The 23575-nt window shown below is 49.8% G+C and overlaps 4 protein-coding genes across 9 annotated transcripts; 2 read left to right on the top strand and 2 right to left on the bottom strand.

Annotated features, from left to right (window-relative positions):
- Nucleotides 1–450: 450 nt before the first annotated feature.
- Nucleotides 451–2297, top strand: LOC133207523 (uncharacterized). 2 transcript variants are annotated; one of them, XM_061344501.1, is made up of 2 exons: nt 451–771; nt 1878–2297. In XM_061344501.1, exon 2 carries the CDS (start codon nt 2005–2007, stop codon nt 2137–2139), a length of 135 nt encoding a protein of 44 aa, XP_061200485.1. In that variant the 5' UTR covers nt 451–771; nt 1878–2004; the 3' UTR covers nt 2140–2297. The 2 variants fall into 2 exon arrangements, with proteins under 2 accessions (XP_061200485.1, XP_061200484.1); XM_061344500.1 differs by having other exon boundaries at nt 466–771; nt 1940–2297.
- A 1028-nt stretch (nt 2298–3325) lies between these two features.
- On the top strand, nt 3326–7427 carry DIABLO (diablo IAP-binding mitochondrial protein). 4 transcript variants are annotated; one of them, XM_061344520.1, is made up of 6 exons: nt 3326–3419; nt 4175–4295; nt 4628–4759; nt 5472–5582; nt 5731–5827; nt 6771–7427. In XM_061344520.1, the coding sequence occupies exons 1-6, from the start codon at nt 3373–3375 to the stop codon at nt 6983–6985; spliced, it is 723 nt and encodes a 240-aa protein (XP_061200504.1). In that variant the 5' UTR covers nt 3326–3372; the 3' UTR covers nt 6986–7427. The 4 variants fall into 4 exon arrangements, with proteins under 4 accessions (XP_061200504.1, XP_061200505.1, XP_061200506.1 ...); XM_061344521.1 differs by having other exon boundaries at nt 4631–4759; XM_061344522.1 differs by having other exon boundaries at nt 3326–3389.
- A 2666-nt stretch (nt 7428–10093) lies between these two features.
- Nucleotides 10094–12934, bottom strand: B3GNT4 (UDP-GlcNAc:betaGal beta-1,3-N-acetylglucosaminyltransferase 4). Its single transcript, XM_061344519.1, has 2 exons — nt 12812–12934; nt 10094–11972 (listed from the first exon to the last, which is right to left on the bottom strand). The coding sequence occupies exons 1-2, from the start codon at nt 12828–12830 to the stop codon at nt 10855–10857; spliced, it is 1137 nt and encodes a 378-aa protein (XP_061200503.1). The 5' UTR covers nt 12831–12934; the 3' UTR covers nt 10094–10854.
- Nucleotides 12855–19891, bottom strand: LRRC43 (leucine rich repeat containing 43). Of its 2 annotated transcripts, none has more exons than XR_009724070.1 (11): nt 19631–19891; nt 19266–19541; nt 18904–19014; nt 18626–18765; nt 17953–18191; nt 17004–17182; nt 16734–16857; nt 16390–16529; nt 16142–16231; nt 15064–15859; nt 12855–12990 (listed from the first exon to the last, which is right to left on the bottom strand). XR_009724070.1 is itself a non-coding variant. In XM_061344518.1 (11 exons), exons 1-11 carry the CDS (start codon nt 19724–19726, stop codon nt 12925–12927), a joined length of 1662 nt encoding a protein of 553 aa, XP_061200502.1. In that variant the 5' UTR covers nt 19727–19891; the 3' UTR covers nt 12865–12924. The 2 variants fall into 2 exon arrangements, 1 of the variants encoding a protein (XP_061200502.1); XM_061344518.1 differs by having other exon boundaries at nt 12865–12990; nt 15659–15859.
- Nucleotides 19892–23575: the final 3684 nt, after the last annotated feature.

Here is a 23575-nt window from a genome sequence, read left to right on the forward strand (position 1 = left end):
CCATTAGCCAACCTCCACTCTGGGAGAATTTCTCTTTTCATAGAATATTATCAGAAAACAGTTTTGCTAAAAATAAATGCATAGCTTATATCTCCCTCCTCCTCCCTGCTGCTCACTCTCTAAAAGGTAGAGGTGACTGGGTGTGCGGGGTTAAGGTAGATCAGTGAACTAGTGACAGCGCAGTGAGCAGTGAAGCTTCAGCACTTGCTCTTGTTTGATAAGAGGCTGACTCAGTTCATAAAGGTACAGCAAGTAAAGTGCTGCTGACCCGAGATGATCCCCATGTGAGCATCCTTCTCCCTGAGCGACCTACAGGAGCACTGGGCTCTCAGAGAATGGAGCAAGAGACACAACAGCATTCCACATAACTACAGAATGATGTGTAACTGCAGGATAAAGTGACACAACACTTTGCTAGAGGAAAACAAAGCATACATTTAAGCAAATGCAGTTTTGACCTGGTAACATTAAGCCATGGGGCTTAACCTCACCAAATACTGTTCACAAAAGCACTCTGGGGAAGGGAAGCTATTTGGCATGCTCTGTTTTGCTGTGCTATGTCATATCATAACTGGTCCTGGCCACACCTAGTGCATTAGTCCTCATGCAGGCTGCAAACACCAGCTCATTACTTCTGGCTCTCGGATGAGCAGAGCAGAAAGGGATCAAACTACACCAGAAACCCGCTAGAAGGCAGAAATTCAAGGGGCAGCTGCAGAAGAACTAGAGAGAAACAGGAACTTTACGAAGTAGCGCCCATCATCTACCTGGGTAAGCAGCTTATTTCTTTATCCACTTCTTTTTAGACAAGCAGAAATCATGTAAAGTCTATAGATAGAAAACCCGAATGCTCTGAACAACAGGAAACCATGCCTGGTTTTAAATTGCAATCGCTCCTTTGATGTATACCTGTGCTTGAGCTTAGACTGAAATGACTGAACTCTTCAGTAAGACCAAAAAGTGAACTCTATCACAAAAGCTCTTCAAAAATATTCTAAGTATCTGAGTGGGAATTCAGTTTACTTTGCTGGCTTTACACTATTTAGAAGAGAAATAATCCTTTCAGGTTAGCTTTATCTTAACTCTGGTTTTAAATCCCCTTTTATGTGTTTGACCAAGAGCGTTGCTATATTCAACCAGGCACAGTTATGATCAAAATTGAAAAGAATATGTAAATTGGAGAGATGGTAGAATTTTTTACGTGGGTCTTCACAGCTTTAAGTCTTAAGGAACCAACAACTTTTGTGAAGGAGTTCAGATTTTGTATGAAACTAACAAATGAACGATCACTTCTAAAACGATGTGCAAGTATGACTTTAAGATACAGCTAGAAGGCGAATTCTAAAGCATCTTATCCCATGTCTCCCATTTAAGGGTTATTTTTAACGTGAGATATAAATATTTGCCTGTGCAAACTTGTATTTAAGCCCCAGTTTTCATCCTTCTTAAACAAAAGGCTCAGTTTGTGCCAGTATCTCCATTAGATGCAATTATATCATTAAATATTAATGGTGGCTTCCTTGGAGGAATTGACCACTTTGATCAGAACACATTGTTGATAATGCACCATCAGCAACCACTCTGAACATGAAGCTTCTCAGATGCACTGCCACTGACACAGAGATCCCAGGAGCCAGCTGGACTCTGTAGGGGCCTCTCCCTATACCAACACTGCCCGTGTGTGGCTGTGTTTTAATTTGCTTAATTACCAGTCCTGATATGGAGACACTGATCACATCCCAAACCCTTTTCAACACTGCAGCTCGGCAGCCGTGTACAGGGCTCTGAAAAAGCACACACACCTGACAGTGACAACTTCTCAAGAAGGATGGGTGGCCATTACCCCTCCTGAATGCAGCCATTTCTCCCTACATTAGAGCCACCCCATCAGCTCTGCAGTCTCCTTGCTCAGAAACATTCATCCTGTCCCTTTTCTCAGACAGCAGCAGGAGCACAGAGGCAGCCAGCCCCAGAGACCCTACCTGCACGGTGCTGGGGAGAACCATGCCGGACTCCTTCACCATCCACTTCCTGAAGGTGCTGAGGGAGCTGCTGGCCTTCGTGCTCTTCAGTTACACCGTGTTGGTCGGGGCGCTGCTGCTCGCTGGATGGACAACGTACTTCTTGGTGCTTAAATGAGCGCTCTCCAAAGGGAACAGGCTCCACTGTACAGCTCATCTGTGCATCTGCTCATCACAGGGAACGGTCCCTTCCTCCTGCAAGTGTTTTGTTTCATTACTGCCTAATCACAGTCTTATTTTCTTATGTAAAAACAATAAAGGTTTCCAAAGCATCTACATGCATGCACTTTACTGATCTGTGTGGCTCTTGCAGCTTCTTTGTGGCTCCTACACATTTGCCCCTGTTCCTCAAAATGTTTAAAAGCCTCCCAGCAGTTTTCTCCTGAGATTCCCAGCCCATGCTCTGCCCCAAGAGCACAGCAGCCTGCCAAGCACAGCGGATGGACAGGAGGGATGCAACACAATTCAAACATGACCAGTATCTCATAGGAACAAGTCCTGCCTTGTCCGACTCTGCCTCATTAAGGGTGTGAAGGCTGAGATGCACAAATTACTTGTAATTATTTTTAGATGTTCTGGAAAAAGACATCTCAAATCAGCACAAGGTTTCCCTCTTCCTGCAGTTTTAGGAGGATATTTCATGGGGGGCACCAACACCACGTTATCCACAGGCTTATTATTTGGTGCTCTCAAGTTTGCTATGCTTTTCAGCAAATGTTTAAAACACAGAGTTAGCTAAGATGTGCCTGTGATGCAGCACTGCTTGAAAGTAAACTGCACTGAATGAACTGTAACAGAGAACAGACTCTGCTATAAATAGAGTAGGTTCAATTGACCAAGGCTTTCATGTGGAACTATACAGGAAATCTTTGCTGGAGGAGCTGGGGATTATCACCAAGAAGCTGCGGATTATCACTGGTGTGGAACGAGCCGAAAGCAAAGCACTATTATATACACTTGTAAAACAAAGACAAACTGAAGGAGGGGGTGTGGAGCAGAACCTGTGTAAGCCGGTCCGTGCGATCACAGCCATCACTGATGACCTGACACAGCTGCGGGCTCTTCCCTGCTGAGCTGGGCCGGCCCCTCAGGTGCCCCTGAGCACAGGAACACTCAGGAGCTGCCCAGCGCGGCCGGCGCTGAGACCCCGGCACCATTCGTGCTCCCCAGGGCCTGCCCCGGGCAGGTACCGCTCCCTGCGGGGCGGAGACCGGAGGCTCCATCGCTCCTTCCCGCCGCCGCCCTCACAGCCCCACACGCTCGCGCTCCGCGCATGCGCCACCCTGTGGAAACCAGCCCCTCCCCGCCGCGGCGCGCTGACGTCACTTCCTACGCACCGCCCAGTCCCAAGATGGCGGCGGGCAGCCGGTGGCTCCGGAGCTGCTGCTCCCTGCTCAGGTACCGGCGCTGCGGGGCGGGGGCGCTCCGGTGGGGCCCAGGCGGGTGTTCAATGGGCTCCGCCGCCCGGCTCCGTCCCTGCCGCTGAGCGCCCGTTGTAACTCGCTTCAAGCCAGTTTGGAGCGGCGGCCTGTGCCACAGAGACTCGCCTCATCCTTGTCTAGCTGCCACAGCGCGGCTGGAGGAGCACAGGCTGTGGTACCCACACAGCGCTTGCCGCTGAGGGAATGTAGGTTAAGAGTCCGCAGCGTAAAAGAGGACACCAGAACAACAGCAGAAGCCTCACGGCTGCGGATGCTCCTCTGCTCGAGTATTTCAGAGATAGGCCCTGACCCCACAGGCTAATACACAACGTTGGATGTCAGTTTCACTGAACCCTGGGTGCACTGGGCTGCAGCAAACTAGTATCAGACGTACTGCTCACCTGCATGTACCTTATATCACTTTTAAGCATGCTTTTTAACTTGCTTTTTGATATTATGTAATATTAGCAGTGTGTTGGTACCAGATAAGATACATTTGCACCTCTCAAAGGATTAATAACGTGCTAGTCACTGTGCTTGTCTCTTTTCTTGCACTTATAACTAAGTAATGTAACAATTTAAACCAAACTTACCCATTCACTATTACACAACTGCATTATGGAAGCTCAGGGCACTCAGGACAGCTTCTAGGTGTTCCCTTCCTCTCCGATACCTGTTGCCCACTGCACACTGGTTACTTCTCGTGCTTACCTTTGTTTCTTGCGTTTCCAGACGAAGCTTCCCTGCTGTGGCCAGTGTCAGGAGGCGCTGCTTCTCGGGCGTGAGCGGGCGATGGCACCAAGTGGTGGGAGTGGGGCTGGGAGTGTCCTTGTGCGCTGTCCCCATTGTGGAGGTAAGGTACCAGCAGTGGTGCATGCAGAACCTGCTAATTACAAACAGTTTAACACTCAAAAACGCTCACTTAGCATTTTACAAAGTGCATTTTACTTGTCCTTGGAATTGTGTTTCTGCTTGGGGATCACAGGTGTTTAAGATATGGTTGTTAAGGAGAAGAAATGAGGAAGTAACACCTTGTAAAAACAGTTGTCTTGTTTTACAGTGGAAAAACAGTAGCAAGAATTGGGCTTTCCAACCTCGTAAATAACGGTGCTTTTCCTTATCACTATTTATTGCATCCACATGAAAGTCAGGGTAAAAGATCATGCAGATATCTTTGTCCTTCAGCAGCAGAATGTGGTTTCTCTCAGCAACGATGCCTTGATTAAAAGAGCAGTTTCCTTGGTCACAGACAGCACTTCTACACTCCTCTCCCAAACAACATACGCACTGATTGAAGCATTGACAGAGTATACAAAGGTAAGCTGAGAGATTGTGTGCTGTGCTAGCAAGTCAGCAGTGGAAATAGTAAACAATTTGACATGAACTACACCCGTTAAACCATACTTGGACTGGACTTTGGCTGGTTTATTGTTTTCAATAACAGAGGTGTGGGGTTTGAAGAGGTCAGGTCTCCGGGAAACAGTGGGGTAGGGCTCCCTGCGCTGCTACACCAAACAGAAGTTACCTTTAGCTTTGTTAGACTGTTGCTTTGAGCTTGAATTTAAGCCAGAATGCCCCATGTCTCAGAACTGGGGTTAAAGAAACTCATAACAGATATTGGATACCTGCATACTGAGTAAGTAGGATGCACCACCCTGTATTAGGTATTTTATTTACCTTCTGTTTCCATTTCTAAGACTATAAACTTGAGTTTCATCAGAAGAATGGAGTGAGTCATATTTAAGCATGAAATAAGAAGGTAGAGTTTTAATTTTACAAGTAAGTGCCAATTTGAGTAAAATATTCGCGTTCCAGTTTACCTCCTTACTAGTATGGCTAGCATGCAAAGAGATTTTGAGCACAGCTGTGCTGTAGGCAGACAACAAATGCTGTCAGTGCCCCCAAAACTGCAGTGAATTCAGAACAAAGCACTTCTAGAAACATTTAACAATTGTACTAATACCAGCTAACACAGAGACAACATCAGAGATGTACAGATCACCATGTAACTGAAATGATTCCTTTGCAGGCAGTTTATACACTGGTGTCTCTCTACAAGCAATATGCAAACCTTCTTGGGAAGATGGATTCAGAAGAGGTGGATGCAGTTTGGCAGGTGGTGATAGGAGCCAGAGTCGATGTAAGCATCTCCCTTCAGGCACCAGTCTGCCTCTTAAAACTCTGCTCAGAAACTCCTCTCGCTTGCTCACCTTTTCAGGAAGGTGCTATTTGGAAGAGTGTTCAGATACTGTTACATCTGGTTAAGTAACACATTCTTTTACTCCTAGGTGAGAACAAAGCAGGAGGAATACCTAAGGCTGGAATCCAGCTGGATGACAGCACTACGTCTTTCAGAGATGGCAGCAGAAGCTGCATATCAGTCAGGTAATACTGAGGATGTCTTTCCCCTCACATTTAGGCAGCATTTCTTGCATGAGAATGGAGTTGAAGAGACCCAGAATATCTGTTCAGGTCACACAGCAATTTACACCTAATGCCTGGTTTTTAGAGATGCTGAGAGCTTCTGTTATTTTACTGGCTACAGATCTAGTAGATGAGTTTTGAGAACTAGGCCTGGAAACTTCACATGTGGTTTAGATCACGACCAACCGTGCCAGAAAAATGTTTCAGGGAAGCATTTAGTCATTTCTAAATGCAGTGGTTCCAATATAGCCACAGAAATAAAGCTACCTAGGAGGGTCCAGCAGATCTTTCCACTTCTGTTAAGGAGTGGGAATATTTGCCTTTCACTCAGGAAACAGATTCATTTTGGTCTTTTCTCCCTGGATACACCCTTTCTCAAAAAGTTTAGGCCTTGATAGCTCCAAGATTGAGTCATGGGCTGGCTTATGGTAAATCAGCAAAGTTACTGGAGTGGAGAAGGGGAGAAAAGCGATGAACATACAAGGACACCCTGACTCTGCCAGGGCCTGGAAAACACACAGGGTCTGTCAGGAGAAGAAGGCATTCTGAGTTCAGCAGTGATACAGATATTCTCACTGCTGGTAGGTGCCTGGACAAGGACTGCAGGTTCCTGGCACACAATGGCTGGGCTTAGTTCTACAACCCACTACCACAAGCTAATTGCTCTGATCAGACACTGGCTGTAATCCGGTTAGGTGGGAAGAGTTCAAGGGGGCAAAAAATAACCTCAAAGCAGGCAAATTACTGTTGAAGGTAAATGAACAGCAAATGCATTTAGCATTAATGGAGCCCAAGAGCCATCAAAACACTTAGCAAAGCAGGTGATAATTATAGACAGTAGGTATCTTAACTGAAGGTTTGCTGAGTGTTCCTCTAGCCCTCTGTATTTAAATCATTACCCCAGGTGCAGACCAAGCCTCAGTGTCAGCCCGCAGCCACATTCAGCTGGTGAAATCACAGGTACAAGAAGTGCGACTGCTGTCCCAGAAAGCAGAGACCAAATTAGCTGAAGCTCAAACAGAAGAGCTCATCAAAGCTCAAGGAGAGGATTCTTCATTCCCAGAGGGTATTTTAGGAAGCTCAGAGGCAGGTGAGGACCCTTACCTGCGGGAGGACTAAAAAGAATTCAGATGTCACCTTGGAACATGTGAGAGTCAACCACAGATTGAAGGGTCCCAAACTTTTCAGTGTGGCATTGTGGGAAACTGCTGAAATAAGCCTGCGATTCCATTTTTCAGACAGGACTGCTTTACAAATCAGGTCAGTTCCAAGTACCTGAAAGGCCTCGATCTTGTTTGTAGCTTGCCATGTTTGTAATACTCATGGAGTCAGTTATTTAAATGTTTAACTATGCAAATGTGAAGATTGCTATCAAGGATAGCTGGTTGTTAATAGTCTCTCTGCTGGGAGGGTCCTACCACTAGTGATATGTTTGTGACAGCTCTCTTAACTTAGAGGCTAACTGGGTATCAGCCAAAGATGTATTTTAAAGTCACTATTTTTAACTTGTGAAGTGAATGATGGCTGTTAGGAGGTACCTTTATTAAACTGTGCAAAAGCATCTTGTGAGTGTGCTTGTTTGGGCAAGATAAAGCGCTATTTTCTGTTGGAACGGTAACAGAGCTGAGTGACAGCTGCACTAAATGACACTCATTGCAATCAGGGGAAACATTTGCTGGAGCCCTGTGGAGTTCCCCAGGTTGGTCTTAGTTCAGCAGCTCAGTGCAGCAACTGCTTCCACCCAGAAGTCACCTCTTGGAACACAGCTGTCTCCCCCAGGAAGCAAAGGGAGAGTTGACTTTCAAGACCCTGTGGTTATTAAACAAAGTTGTCGTGGCAACTGCTGTGTACTTCTTTACAGAGCAGTGAGCAAAAGCCAGTTTTGCATGGCTGAATGCTTTCCAGCACAAGTCTCAGGAAAATAATTCTTCCCTTTTGCAAGCCTAATGTTTCAGTGCAGGCTTCAAAACCACAGGTGCCTTTCACTATGCTCATTTTCTAACCTGACAGCTGAATGTGAAATTTGCAATATTAACTGTATAGACAATAGAAACTTAGAGCTGAGATAGATTCGTGGAACAGCATCCACTAGGACTTTATCACTGCTGAGTCAGTTAATCCCCACTCATCAGGTTTTGTACATTAATCAGGGGTTTTACCAGGAATTAGCATCTCACGCACTACACCTGTGTCAAGGTTGCTGTTACTAAACTGAGTTGTGCTTGACGCAGGTGTAGCATAAGCTTTTCTATATGTGTCTCATTTTGCCTGACCTTTGAACAAACACAGTCTTAGTTGCACACTGCTGTACATTTATAGATGAAGTAGTAAAGGAATTAAACAAACCATCTTTCCTTGTTCCTGCTCCTTGCTGGATGCTGCTGTATCCAAGGAGGATGGCATAGTCCAGAATCCAAGCTCACAGGAAGATGCCAGTGCCTGCTGTGCTGGTAGTCAGGAGGTCCTAAACACAGCTTTGGGCCAAACCATTAGATAAAACCCCACTAGCAGGAGAGGGTTATTTGCAGCAGGGGCACAACCACAGCCTCAAGAGCCAAAGGCAACTGCAGGTCAGCCTGTAACCAAAGCTGCTCAATTTGTGACATGCTGCAGTTGAAGAATGGCTGCTAAGCCACTGACCCAAATGCACATGTAAGTCGTGTTCCTTTCAGGATTCCACAGTAACTGCCCAGATGCTTTCATGGCATAGATACAGTTTAGTACAGATGAGCACTGCTACAGGAGTCTGCAAAGCAACTCTCTCCCTTTCAGGGCATGCTCCCAGCCCCCTGTTGCCCCACTTGTTTGTACTCCTCACTCTTACTTCCCAAGGCACAGGCTGAGAAGTAAGATGTCCCACACACATCAAACCTTCAGATGTGACAGGAATCGGTTCAGTCAAGCCAAAATAGGCCTGAGGAGCACAAGTGGCTCCACACTGCCTCCAAACCGGGGTGGAAAGAGTCCTACACTTTATTAGGAAGTGAGTTCCCTGCTAGGAGTTAGCCCATACAGCTAAGCCCACAACAGACATGACATCATGCTCTACGTTATGTTACTGAGTTTGCATTTGGAATCAGTGAGTGGATCAGAAAGATGCTGCTGCAGCAGTTCGGAGGGTACCATGGTACCCTTTCTCCCCAGCTTCTTTGGAACAAGCAGCAGTGCCCAGAAACTTGGGTATGCTGCTGATACTCAGCCTTGTTTACAAAGCCAACATCGTCTGAAACTACACGTAGACAATTTCTCAGCTACAGCTCATAGAGCTATTAACCCCTCTTGGGGCTGCAGTGAGAAGACACAGCAGCAGCTTGTAGCAGACCACACAGGATGGCCACACACAGGCTTACCCCTTGGAAGAGCATTTTCAGGCAAACCCTCACACCTGGCACAGAAACAGCTTGCGTGAGAGTGGCAACTCCTGCCATGGGAGGCTGGGTTGTACCACAGGGCTGAGCCAGAACTATACCCGGTGCTTTAGAAAGCCAGGGCAGCAAGAAGTGCCAGGAGTCCCTCATGCCGAGGTCACACACACAAGGCCCTGCTGGAAAGCAGCACAGGCAGCCTGCCCTGAGAGCACATCACATCTCTGCTCTCCAGATACCCTTGATCTCTCTGTAGCACAAGCAAGGACCTGGAAGCACTTCCCAGGCACCTCCAAAAGCTCCAGCTGACATCTGGTGGGCAGTGAGCACAGGGCAGCTGGCACCAGAGACAGCAGTGACAACAGCACAACACAAATTGCTCTGATTTGGATAATCACACACTTCCTCTCTACCTGCTGCCTCTATCACAGAATCACATGCTGGTTTGGGCTGGAAGGGACCTCAAAGGTCATTCAGTCCCTGCCACAGACACCTTCCACACAAACAGGTTGGTCAAACTCCAGGCTGCTTCCTGCTCATGCACAGCAGCTTCAGATCTAGCAGCTACACACCCTGAAGCCAATAAACTTCACAAAAGTTTCATCAAATCTGAGTTTAATACTTGATCTTTCCTCAAATCAGTGATCCCAACACACAGATCAATCACTTCTGTGTCAATGCATCTTACCCGGACAGGGCAGCTGCGCATAGGAAAGGAAGCAGCAAGTATCCATTTCCGCAGAACCGCATCCTCTTTAGTAGCAGTGATCCTTTTAATGCAAATACCCAGCATGGGATCTCAGCCCTCTCTGGCTTTTGGTGCTCCTTGCTTTCAGGAGACCCAAGAATACTCCTAGGAAAACACTTTTCAAAGCTGTCTTTTATTTATACCCAACATTACATCAACACAAATACACCTCCCACAGCACATGGAAAGCTACAGCCACTCTGCCTACCACTACAATTATTCAAGACATACTACTCCTCTCACACCCAATCAAAGTGTTTGTGCAAAAGCTTTCAGTGCAAGGGAAAATTAACTTCTGTAAAATCCAAAGGGCTTGAGTGGGAGCCCAGTCAGTGCCTTGGATCACCCTGCTGTGGAATCCGTCTTTAAGGCTTTTTCTTCCTCACTCCACTTCCTTTCTCCTTCTGTCCCGTAGGACCTTTGGGATTGCTGGCCTGGGACAGCAGCAGACCTAGCAGCACACACTGACCTTTCCTCCACTCCAAGTCATTTCAAGTGCTGTGTCACTCATTAGTCACCACGAACTTCCCAAAAGGAAGTTGATCGGTGGCCAGCCACAGGTGCTGGGGAGCCTCCATAGCAGGTGGGCACTCACTCGCATCCCTGTGGCAATTGTGACTTTCCCCAGCTCCAATCTGGCTGGAAGAAACCAAACTGAGCCCCTGCTCCATGTCCCAGCAATCTACCAGCCCCATCCCGACCATGTGACAATTGAACTGCTCCTGTAACCCACCGACAGAAGACTTCCTGCAGACAAACCCCATGGCTCAAGTACAGTCTGTTAGTTAAGGATATGTCTCTACCACAACCCGATTTTTAGTTTAAGCACCCTGTATCTGTCACCAGTCACAATCCTGCTGTGCTCCTCAGTAGCTTCATTTCCAGCCCCTTCCATAGTTGCGTGTTAAGGACACCGCACACCTGATGCTCTTGTCCTTTACTAGCGTCCACATGATCCACATGTCAGTCGGGTTTAGTTTGTGCACAACCATCAGTCCTTTGTAAAAGCATGGATCAAAAGGACTGAAAGGCCTCCGGATCCCGAAAGTCTTAAAGCCAGCGTGGTTCTTTGGGGTCACTGCCATCTTTGCCAGGCACATTCCCACAAACACATCATCTATTGGGAAGAGCTCTGTGTCCTCTGCCGTGCTCTGGAGGCGGCGCACCGTCTGCCTAGACATGACATAGCCCCCTCCACCCGCATAGAGAGGATAAAAGGTGGCTCTGTACATGGATGCTGGAATAAAGTATTTGACCTTGCTGTTCCTGATGGGACGGGCGTTGGCAATCACATCCCCAACAAAGAGATCCTGTTCAGGGTCCAATTCGTGCAGGAACTCAACAATGTTGTAAGTGTTGACAAAGACATCATCATCACCCTTCAGCACAAACCTGGCATGCAGGCAGTCCTCCACGAACCAGCGGAGGAAATGCAGCTCCTTAAGGGTCAAGTTGTAGAAGCTGTCAATAAAATCCCACTGCAAGATGTCATCAAACTCCTGGCTCTCATAAGCCAGCAGCTGGTGCAGGGGCTTTTGTACCTGGCTTTTGGCCTCTGACTGCCCTACAAGGAATACCAGCCTGACATGCTTGCCACCAATGGAGATTTTCCTCCCCCATGTGTTCCTGATTGCCACCCGCCGGTCCACGTTGATCGGGGAAGACTTGATAGCCAGCAAGAGGAATACCTCTTTGCCACACCTGGAAGGCTTCCGCAGGATCGAGAAGTTCCGGCAGTGCTTGTATGTTAAGAAGATGCGGTGAGACTCCGGGAGGGTGAGAGAAGAATTGTCAAGAGTCAGGTTTGGCAAACACACATTGTCCAGAAGCACAGGCTGGGGTTTGTGACTTGCTACATCCATTTTCTGGTCCTCTGACGACGCTGACAGCTTTTCCTCTTTCTTCAAGAACAGAAAACACACCAGCAGCGTGACTGAGAAGGTGTAGAGCACGAGGGACTTCATCCTGGTGCCCATGGTGCAGAACGCAGCCCCTGCGCGGCACGCACACACAAGCCGTTATCAATGAACCCCCCACACTCACTTCCCGCTTGGCCCCGCCGCTCGGAGGGACGCGCCCCGGGCTGGTTTCGGGTCTCTCCAAGCGCTGCCGGGGAGCACGGGCGCGCTGCGGCCGCTCTGGAGCACCGGGACCGGGACCGGGACCCGCTCAGCCGCGCACACCGGGCTCGGATCCCGGCGCTACTCCCGCCCCACTCCTCGGAGCCGCCGTCGAGACTCACCGGGAGCCGCTGCCGCGCCCGCATCCCCCCGGAGCCCCGCCCCGCTCCGGCCCGCCCCCGGCCGGGATGGGCCGTGGGCTGAGCACCGGGCACTGCACCCTGCACATGGGTCAGCACCGCTCCGGCCCCCGCCGGGATGGGCCGTGCGCTGAGCACCGGGCACTGCACTCTGTGCATGGTACATCCTGCATCCATTGCACACCTCGCACTGAGCACCCACCCACCGCACTGCACACCCGCGCTGAACAACCACCCATTGCACCTCCCGGACCGACAACACCCTGCCCTGATCAATGACCACTGCACACACCAACGACCACTGAATAACCCTGCATTGCACACCCACCTATTGCACACCCCCCACATTGCACACCCACCCTACACACAGCACATTGCACACCCACCCTACACACAGCACATTGCACACCCCACCCTGCACACCACACACCCACCCCTGCCCTCTGCAGCTTCCTTGCAGAAGCTCAGCAGCAGCCCCAGACAACCACAACCCCGTGGGCATCTCCCGGCTCTGGCAATTCAGCTAAACCAGGCTCCACGTGCTGTCCCCACAGGGTTTATTTCCCACTCACTCTTCCGCTGCAGACACATCACTGAGTGCTCCCCACTGCTGTGGCCACGCTCTCCTGGCTCTGAGCACTGGCTGCCGGGGGCCACCGAAGCAGCTGCATCTGGAACTGAACCGTCAGCGGTACTGGCTGCAGCCCTTGACCCTCCTCCAGTACACTGGAGCCTTTCTTTTTGATTTTTCCTGTGGAAAGATGTAAATCTGTCACTGTCTGGACTGAGTAAATCACCCTAAAAGCAGCAGTGCACAGCAGGGAATGCCCCTGCACCGTCTTCTGGGCCTTGGGGGAAAATCTATTTGAATACGGCTCTGCGTGAGAAGCCCAAAATGCATCTTTAAGCAGGCAATTGATTGGGTGCAATCTTGCTTTTTATTGTTAAATTCTATTATAAGTCCTAGGAAATAAGATGCAGAAATAAATCATTTCAAGGATCCTGGAAAATCAAGCATGGGATAAGTGAGACCCACGTGAGATTACTTCCGAAGACACGCTTCAATGTCCGGGCATATTGTTTGCTTGAGACAAAGCTTGCTGCCTTTCCTCTTTGAGCTGCCTGGAAGGGATCCCAATTCCTCTGAGAGGACTTATTATTTGTGTGCATTTACTGCCTGAGGGATGCAAATCAGCCCCAGCTCCCAGCTGCGAGTGCTGGTCCTTATGCAGCCTGGTTGGATGCGCGGCCACAGCGGAGGGAGGGCTGGGACCCAGCCCCAGTGCCCCAAAGCGTAGCCATGGCCAGAGATTCAAGGTGGTCTGTGGTACCCAGGTGATGAGCAAGTGCCAAACGGTGCAGTGTGGTGACTCATGGAGCAGCCAGTGGCCCCCAGCCACAATCGGGGTGTCACAGCGAGTGACAGCAGAGTGCACACTGGGGGATGCTGCTGGCACCGGGTGTCACAGGCTGGGGGAGGCAGATGGCTTATAGGCACTGTCTGAAATAGTACTCAGTGGCTGTGCTGCAGCCAGCCTCCCCCTGCACAGACATAAGGGGACACCAAATTAAGCATGAGCCTCTAATCACTCTGGGTTTCCTGCATCAATAGCAGCTTTCTGTGCACCCAACACCACCCCCAGCCTCAACAACCCCTGCACAAGGGTTTGGTCTTGCTCAGGCTGAAGGAACGACCTGAAGACCTCCTGCATGCACACTGACCAAAGGCACTTGGGGTGGAAAGGAAGCAGAAAACACCACTGCTAAACTTTAGCTGTTTGACAGCAGCTCCCTGTCATATACTGCAAATACACATTTTCTTATGACGAACAACGATTTAGAGAGTTTTACCTTCTTTTCAGGTAGCTGGGGAGGCCGCCAGGCTTTGTTGAACACAGACACAGCCTAGGACTGCAGATGCGCCCCAAAGATGCGTAAGAGGGCACAGAAAAGCAGCCTGGGGCTTTGGGGAAGGGGTTAATTTCACCCTTAAATTAGCAACTTAATCTGCTGCCAGAGTAGGGGGGACACAGGGGGCCTGACCAGCTCCATGCTCTCCTTGACCCATGAGCAGCTTTTCACCATTGCCCTCCCCCACTTCCTCCTGCTCTTGCATTAGCCCTCTGATGTGCTGGCACTGCTATTTTTGTAGTCAAAACAAGATTGCTGGAAAAATAACCTGCAAGAGGCAGGGTGAGGTTTGTCTCCACAGATTAAGCAATGCTGCTGGCTGAGCAGATGCTGAGCTCTGCACTGAGGAGGCAGGGGACACCCCTCAGGGGTCAGGATGGTCCTTTTATGGGTGACAGCAGACTGGGGTCTGCTCCCAGCCCTACCATGGGGCAACCTGGTGCTTCTCTGTGCATCTCATCTCTAAACCAGAAAGAACAATAATCCCCTCTGCAAAGTGTTGTGAGATGTGAATTGGAAATGGATGAGGACCTTATTATGCATCCCAGACAGCACTGGCCCCAGCTGCCCATGCCAGCCCACACCACCAGCCACATTTGGCAGCCAACACAGCAGGCACCACATCTCTCACTCAAGAATCTGCTTTGCCGTCCTCCCCTGGCACTCAGAGCCTGTAGGTGTGTGGTGCTGCTCCAGGACAGTTGCTCAGACTTGGATTCAGTGTGTCTGGGTGTGAGTCAAACCTTACAGCCCCACAGTCAATAAACATGTTCACAGCCCAGAGGTCAGGATGTGAGTAAGCACCCTGCTCACAGAGCTGGCAGGGTGCTGGGACCAGCCTCTGGGCTGGGCACTGCTGCTGTTTGCTCTCACACTCACCACCCCCTGCCCAGCCAGCCCCACTCTCTGTCACCTTTGGCAGATGTTGAAGCTTTCTGTTTGGCCTGATTTTTACTCTCTGCTTTGGGGGTTTTGCTCTTGTCTTTGCTTTTCTTCTTGCCCTGTGGAGAGAGGTGTTTCCGTAGTTAGGCTGTGATGAAACTCACTGCCCGCATTCAGTCCTGTGACTGCCATCACCATCTGGGTTTGGTCACAGGGATTTAAAGGGCGGAGGAAAGAGGTGAGGGGAAGCAGAAGCACAGCAGAGGGGATGCTCAGAGAAGAGAATCCAAGAAATAGAACGTTTGAGTTGGTGTGTGCTGCCATGCTGAGAGAGCATCACAGGAAGCACAAGGGGTTGCTTTCATATTCTCAAGTGGAAAAATAAACTCACCTATTTTCCCAGGCCCAGAAAAAGTAACAGTACTTACTGCTAATATCAACACTGAGTAAGGATACCAGCATCAATGGATGGTGTTCAAGCAGGGCTATTTCAGCCCCATTTTATGGAGAGGAGAACTGAGGGATGCATGGGAGGGATGCCCAGGCCAGGATACGCTGAATCCCACCCTGCAGCACTGCCCATCCCTGGCAGCTCTGCCTCATGTGCCCCAGAACACACTCCTTACCTTCTCCTCCACACTTGGTGGCTGTGGTGGTTTTTCAGTGATCAGGATACCAAAGTCACACAAAGCTATCACCAGTTCCTCAGTGGCCAGCAGAGCCTCCAGGGTCACCTTCCTGGTGCCCAGGGTCTTTCGAATGGGAGGGTCACTGCGGAATTCACATGCCTTCTTCTTCTTTTTCTGCTTGTCCTTGCACGCAGGATGCTGCAGGGCACCAGCACACGGACAAGCCTCACTGGAAGGCTGGGGACCCTTTATCAGACAGCAAACAACCCCACAGCCCAGCCCCTTGCCCACCACTGCGACCAGACCAAATGTAGAACTGCTGCTGCCTTCCTCCCACAGCAAGGGGGTACCTTGGTGAGAGGTCTGGGATGGAAGGGAGGTCCTGACACACTAAACTATCCAAGAGAAGGGTCCTTGTTCCCCCACCAGTGTTTTTGCAACTTGGATGTTATTTGGGCATCGTGCTCTCCCAGCACCTACCTTGGCACCATCCTTCTGCTGCCTCCGTCCTGCCTTCTTATTTTTGTCTATGTTTTCTCCTGGATCAGCTTCAACAGGCCATGACAGGACCTGCCAGAGAGAGGAGCTGGTGCTTTCGGGCTGGGACACCCGAAGACCCTGGCCTAGGGTCACTGGCATCCTATGCTGCATCCCAGAGAGAACACAACACCGCTGCTGGGCCTCACAGCAGCTCCTTCCCCTTTCATCCAGCTCTGCCACACACTCACCTTCTCCTCCACAACTGAGACAATTGTTCCAGCCGCCAGGTAGGACTTCAGCCCCATTAAGTCCTTAACAATATGTTCCTTCCTGTAGCTGTAGTCAATGGTATCTTCCCAGGGCTTTCCAGGGGTGACAAACACCTTTGCTGTGCAGGGACACAAAAAAACCTCTGAGAGAGCTCTCCTTCCTGAGGACAGAAGGACCCGTGGGACATGACCAGTGCCAATTCATTATCCATCAGTCCCAGTAATAGCCCAGCTGCAGCCAACACCATAAGGGACATCCTGATGCCACCATATGCCAGGAAGAGCCTGAGCAGTGGGGCGGAAGACTTAGAATTCCTCCTTACCAGAACAGGCCTTGGGCTTCTCTGTGGCTGCAGGGTCCTGCTGGTTCTTTGTTTCTCCTGCATCCTGGGCAGAGCTGTCCGCATCCAAGGTGGCCCCCTCGAGACTCTCATGGATTTTTGTTACCTGGAACAGAGGGGAATCTCTTGGAAGCATGTCCAGTTGTGTTTGCACCAGGACCAGGCAGCAAAGCTATGCATCTGGGACATGAAGTCCCCTTTGCTGTGACCTGCCACTGCCTGTTGCTTTCAGGTGCCCTATTAAGCACAAACCTCAGCGCTACTGCCATCGTCAAGCTCTTCTCCCTCCACAAACTCATATGTCACACAGTAGCTGTAGGTGATCACTGGGAAGTCAGAGTCATCTGCCAGCTGCTGAAGAGTGCTGGGATCAGGGACTCCTTTCATGGCCCCAACACTCACAACCACTCGTGCTTCACTCCTCATCAGCTCTAAAAGGAAAGACAATCTTGCTATGAAGCTGCAGTGTGCTCCTTCCAGAGTGAGGACAGTACACAGCAAGGTGAAATCACCAGTGGGAAGCAGGCGAGGATGTGTCCCACCACCTAGCATCCCTCCCTGCCACCCTGGGCTAACGCTGTGACAAGCCACTGCCACGTGGGGTCACTCCAAAGCCACACAAACATCTCCTGCCTTGGTTGCTTTGCCTCCCTGGTTAACACTTCTGACTCCAAAGAGCACATCTAGCACATAAACTCGTTAAGCAGGGGCCATCAAGAGGGGTTTCCTACCCCCGGGGTGCCCCCTGCTCTCATCCCAGTCGGGGATGTGCCACGCTGCAGAGGTGGCACTGCTTTCTGTGGACAGTGCTGCACCCATGTGAGCGTCTTCCCCAGGGCAGTTCCTCTTTCAGCAGCTGGAGAGGAAAACAGTCTGAAACCAGACAGTGTCCAGGAAGCAAAGATGGGGACAGACGGTGGCACCAAACCTGTGCTGGGACTAGTTGTTCTTGCAGTCTTTGCACCTGACTAAGGCTAAAACTGCCTCGAGTGTAATTACACTGCTGCAGGATCCTCTGCCTGTCTCCCCACTTGTACTAGTGGGGTAAAAAGGCACAAAGAAAAATCTCCATTTGAGGAGAGGCAAGAGGGAAGTCAATACTGGATCCAGCACTTGCCCTGAGGATTCCTAGCTCAACCATGATGAAAACACCTCCCAGAACATGGAGGCAGCACAGAGAAGTTAAAGGGTGCAGACTGACCTGGCTGACTTGCCAAACCAAGGAACTGGTGTCTCTCATCAAACCCTACATTGATGTCATCGAGGATGGAGAGCTTGGGCAGGCTGTCCACAAGGAAGCCTCTGTAAGTGGGAATGAGAGCCAACGGGTTCCCTTTCAGCACCAGGATGCGGAGCTTCTCCAGACTGGACAGCTGGGAGACCAGTCCCAGAAGATCTGTTAAGTTGTTAAAGCTCAGGTCAAGGGATACAAGATTTGGCCTATGGAGAGAACCCAGAGAAGAAGGTTAGGCAAAGAGCATCCAGAGAGCTGCTATCCTGGGGCAAAAAAAAAGAAACAAAAACTGTGTTTCCCCAGCACAAACTGGGTCAAACTGGGGAATCCAATGGTACAACCTCAAGAGGCCAATACCAGATTCCTTAGCCAAATGGTCCACTGTCAGTCTGCCCCACAACTCAAACCCATGTTTCTTTAGCATCCATGAATCACCCCACTGCATCATTTGGTGATGCAGCCTAAGCTGTAGATCCTTTCCAGGGCAGACTGCCAGCAGGCGCTTTGGGAAGGGCATGGAAAGAGTAAGCTGCTCAGGGACATGGGAACTGCAGTGGGCGGGGTGTCAAAACAGTTTCAGGTGATCTCCCTGTTCCACACTTTGGCCTTTCGGGAGCCCACATTCAGCCTATGGCATTACCAGAAGGCTGCAGTGAGGCACTGGTCCTGCAAAGGTCCGCACAGCCTGTTGTATCCCAACCCCAAGTGCTGAAGCTCTGGAGGAGGCTGAGCACACAGGTCCTGCAGATCAGCCACAGCATTGCAGCAGAGCTCCAGAACCTGTCCAGGACAGAGAGAACAAGAAACACCCTTTGCAATGAGCTGTTCCTGACATTCCCCCAAGCAATTCAGCTTGCATTGCGTTCCCAGATAGGACCTCCTTCCCAATCCTGCCATCACAAGGGATTGCTTGCTCACCTTCAGAGTCCGGGGCAGGTTGGCTGAGGTTACTCTACTGATGTGGTTGGCACTGAGGATGAGCTCCTGCAGCTGCTGCAGCTGCAACAGACCTGCATCGACCTCCTCCACCTGCAAAGAACTGGGTTTGGCCAACATGTCCCTGAGCCACCTCCTAGCCAAGGTGACACAGACCTGCAGTGGTAATCCACATGACACATGTATCATATGCTGGGGATGGGGCACTAGCTCTGTTCCAGCAGCAATAGTGGCATCTGGGGAGTCCCAAGGATGGGGAAGGTGTCTTTTTCCCTCCCAACAGGAAGATGTGGTTTCCTGGCCAGGAGATGGGCGGCTTTACAGGCACCTACAGCTGCACTTACTCCCTTGTCAACGATCCGCAGGGACCTGAGGACCTGGAAGACGTTAGAGCCATGGACGAGCTTGGGCTCCAGCACGGCCACTTCCCGCAGGAGCTGGTCCTGGGGGCTGCAGCCCGGTGGCAGGGCCCAGGGGCTGTGTTGGTCCTTCAGCAGCTCTACCAGTGCCTCAGGGCTCTCCTCACCCAGTGGCACATCCTCCTCCTGCCTGGCCAGGTCTGCCCACAGCCCTGGCTGGCCTCCATGGGGGCTCCTGCGTGCAGCAAAGCGGGACTTGTTCTGCAGAGAGGGAGAGAGGAGAGGCAGTGAGAGCCCTGCAGACCACAGACCCCAATTCACATCCATGGCTGTGCCCCCCTGGACCCTACCCAGCTGCCAAGGCCACAGGGGAAGTCCTGCAGAGTCAGGTGCCTCAGGTGCTCCTGAAGAGCAGCTGAGACACTGCAAGGACCAGGTGCCGCCATCCAACCCCAGCCCAGCACGGAATCCCCTGGCTCAGTGACAAGAGTCCCTGTTGCTAGGAGACGGCAGGGACATGGGCGCCCTAGGGACCAAGCCCTGCAGGTGGAGTCAGCCTGGGACAGCACTGAGTTACCCAGGCTGGGAACAGATCCCTGGTTTCCTGGATATCCCCCCCCCCCCGATTCTGGGGTTTCTCCCAGCCTTATGGAGCAATTGCAGGGTACAGCATCAACCCTGTCCCTTAGGCAAGGACCTGTGATATGGCGTTTGCCACCTCACTCAACTACATCCTGAGTGTCACTCAGGTTCTGGGGAGGAAGCAGCCAGGTTCTCAGTTAGCTGTAAAAACGCCACTGTTCACTCATGTGGAGGGCACCACCATCACCACAGCAGCACAAGGCCATTGGAAAACCAGATTCACAGCTAAAAATACCAGCTCCTACACTAGGAAAAAGAAGGTGAGCTCCGGGAGCAAAAGCCACAGCTCTGTCCCAGGTCAGATTCAGGTCTCTGCACTCTGAGGTCTGTTTTTTCCAGTGATAGGTGTTGAGACAATGGCTACAAATTCCAGTTTACGGAGTCTACAGAGCAGCCTGTGTCAGCAAAATTTCACCAGATGAATTGCAGATGCTCTGTGGCATCTGGTGGTTACGTGATGGAAAGCTGAACTTCCACTGAGGTTGGGTTTCGCAGGAGAGATGCCAATCTGCTCCCTTATCAGCTCAGCAGCTTATCAGAGCTGTGTACCGATAGGAAATGATGTGCAGGGATAGTAACATGCCACAAGGTGGAATAGCCCCGCAAACAGCCATCCTTGACTCAGTAGAAAATGAAGCCAAATCTTCCATAGATCTTTGAAGAAGCATCAGCAGTGGTTGAATCATGTTTTGTGGAAAAGCCAAGCCATAAGAACACTGGTTCTCTCTCTTGTATCACTGTTACAAATAACTGGGCCCCACTGCCATTGGTGCTGCATGGACATGTTCTCTCCTCTGGAAGAAGAATGGCTAAGATTCCTTGTCTGTCCTCCCTGGCTGTACCCATCTGAGGCAGCTGGAAGGGGACTGGCAGTGTCCAATGTACAGTGGTTTCTTGTGTGTGAAAGCTCATGCACCTTCTGCACATCCTACAATGCATTTTACAACTTGTCTTCCACACATGTTACAACTCTGCTCTTTTGGTGCTTCCAAACAAGCAACCCTCCAAGATCACCCTTCTATGTGAAAGGAGCCATCTGTACCCGCCACTGCCTTCACAGAGATGTTCCTACACACCCTACACAAAGAAACATCTTTCTCTCTTATTCATCTTTGAATCTATGACTATTTTCAGGTATCTTTTCAACAGATTTCAGAAGGTATCTTCAGACATCTTTTATGACAGAGGTGGGAAGTACAAATGTCTCAAATTTTCACAAAGGTACCTTCATACATGTTTCCTATGCCCTCGTGTGTGCCCTAAACTATCAGTATTTCTACAGGACCTCTTCTGATCACAGCCTCGTACTTAAATCCTAGGAAGAACTTCCCTCTGTTTTGGTGTGTATGAGAATTTCCTGCAATTGCTGGAGAAGGAAAATCATCTCGGGGGACTTAGAGAGATGGGCAACAGAGATGGGGGGTGGGATCCTGGACATCCTCTGCTAGGTTATGTGAGGAGGCCTCAGAGACATCCAGCAAAAGGATTTCCTGTGGTGACCTGGAGGCCTGACCATGCCTTGCACACAAGCCCCACATGGCTGTTTCCCTCCTCACATTAGCGCACTCTTATGCTGACCCTGCAGGAGAAGGATTCTGACCTTGGGCACCAATAATGTGCTCCAACCATGCTCTTAAAAACAACATCCAAGTTTATGTTCTAACTCCTCCATTTTGGAGAGCCCAAAGGTGTAGATGGGATGGCTAAGCCAAGCATCCTGAAGTCCTAGCCAGACAGATGATACAGGACACCATCCATGTCAGTTTGAAACTGCATCTAGATCACAATCAGCACAGACTCATTCGAACCAAGTTTTGACGTAATCTGTCAAAAAAGAAAAAACCCCAAACTATCACCAGCGAAGAAAAAAAAACCATCGTGGAGCCACTGACGCAAACCTCCAGGGTACTTAAATGCAGCTTGGCTGGTCACATCCACAGCACTGCAGGCAACAAAGAGCTCGAACGCCAGCGTCCAGCCAGCCTTCGGCCAAGTCAGCTGCAGTCCAAGCCGACCATGAAACGCCGAGCAGGTGGGTACCATTTAACCTTGCTACTCGTCTAACGTTGGACTGGTTGGTGTTCATCATTACCTCAGCCACTTCATGTCGATCCCTTTAGGCATTTAGTGTGCTGCACAAAAGCAGGAAGCTTTGCAAAAATGATGTAGAGGCTTGAGACTGATCATGGTGTTCTTGTCTTCCTTCCCTTCTTTATTCAAATGCAGAGATCAACAGGTTTGCGATCTTCCTCTTCTGTTCACTGGTTCCTTTGGGCTCCTTGGCACCAACAGCCACCTCAGAAGGAAGCAAAATTACTACAGGACAGATGCAGAAGCATTTTACTACTCGACTAAAGCCCTTAGCATGGGTGATAGAATGGCAAGCCACTGCCTTGTTTAAGAACTACGTAAGTGCACTATTTTGCATTTGCCATGTCTTTGTGCAGAAATCTCTTGAATTACTATAATATACTAGAAAGATCATCGGAAGAGAAACATTTGGGTTAGAACCTAAAATAGTCTCTTCTCTGTATTCCATACAAAAAGGAAGGCATTTACATTGAAGTATTTTAGGGCACAGTTGGAGCAATGTCTAGAACAGCTGCGGAAAGTTTGGGCAACTTTGCCTCAGCTAACTGCTAGCTTTGAACTTCCAGATGAAGAGCATTGCTCCTTCTTGGCTTCCTGAGTCACGCTGGGCTTGAAGCAGGCATCTGTTTTGAGGTGATCAGTGGAAACATGGAGAGAATTGCTTTGCTCTTGGGTCTGATCCCAGTACTAGAGCAGTCAGGAGCACTTCTGCCGAAACTCCTGCTTGGGGAAGGTACAACGTGCACTGAACCCAAGTGTCAATGCTTCAGACAGATCTCAATTCCTGGGAACACGCTGATACAAATCAACATAAAACATTTCCCCCAAATTCATTCTTGAAATCAAAACCACCTCTGCTGAAAATGATGAAAGTATGCTCAGGCCGAGCACATCTTTGCGTGAGTAGATTTTGCCCATATGGCAAAGGAAAAAAACCAAAGCCAACCAGGGTATTAAGACAGAAAGTGCTGCACACAGATAGTGTGCAATACCTACTCAATAAAAGGAGCGTAGGTGTTAATACAGCCATTGAACAACAACAAAGAAACCCAAGCATGCACGAACTGAAAGATAGGTGTTATGTGCCCAGACATTCAAACACAAAGTGATTACCAAGAAAGATGCAAACCTAAAGATTAATAATGTCTCTCCTTTTCCTCCCCTACAGAATACGTGTAGCCCTGTGACATCCCAAACTGCAGGCTGGCTCTCTGCTGCCTCCCAAGCCAAAGACATAGTGCAGAAGATACCCTTGTGCCCAGCTTTTGATGCACATTGCTGCTTTTTCCATGTCTTCTACAACATTTTGCAAGATCTGAGAAGCGACATAGAATCCATCTGCGGTAAGAACTTAACTCAGCTCGTCAATGCAAACATCCGCCAGCTGAACGTGACTCTGAGTGAACGAGCTGCCCTTTACACCTGCCAGAACCAGGACCTTCCACAGGTGGATCGTAGCCAGATCCAGAGGATGAAAACAGCAGACAAGAAGATGTACATCTGGTGGGTTTTAGAGAGATATAAACAGTTTATGCAGAACACAACCAAAATGTACTCTTCAG

This window comes from Neopsephotus bourkii, unplaced genomic scaffold (assembly GCF_033783945.1).
Source record: "Neopsephotus bourkii isolate Nb327-2 ecotype Australia unplaced genomic scaffold, CSIRO-AGI_Nbou_v1 NB_230, whole genome shotgun sequence".
Lineage (NCBI taxonomy): Eukaryota > Metazoa > Chordata > Aves > Psittaciformes > Psittacidae > Neopsephotus > Neopsephotus bourkii.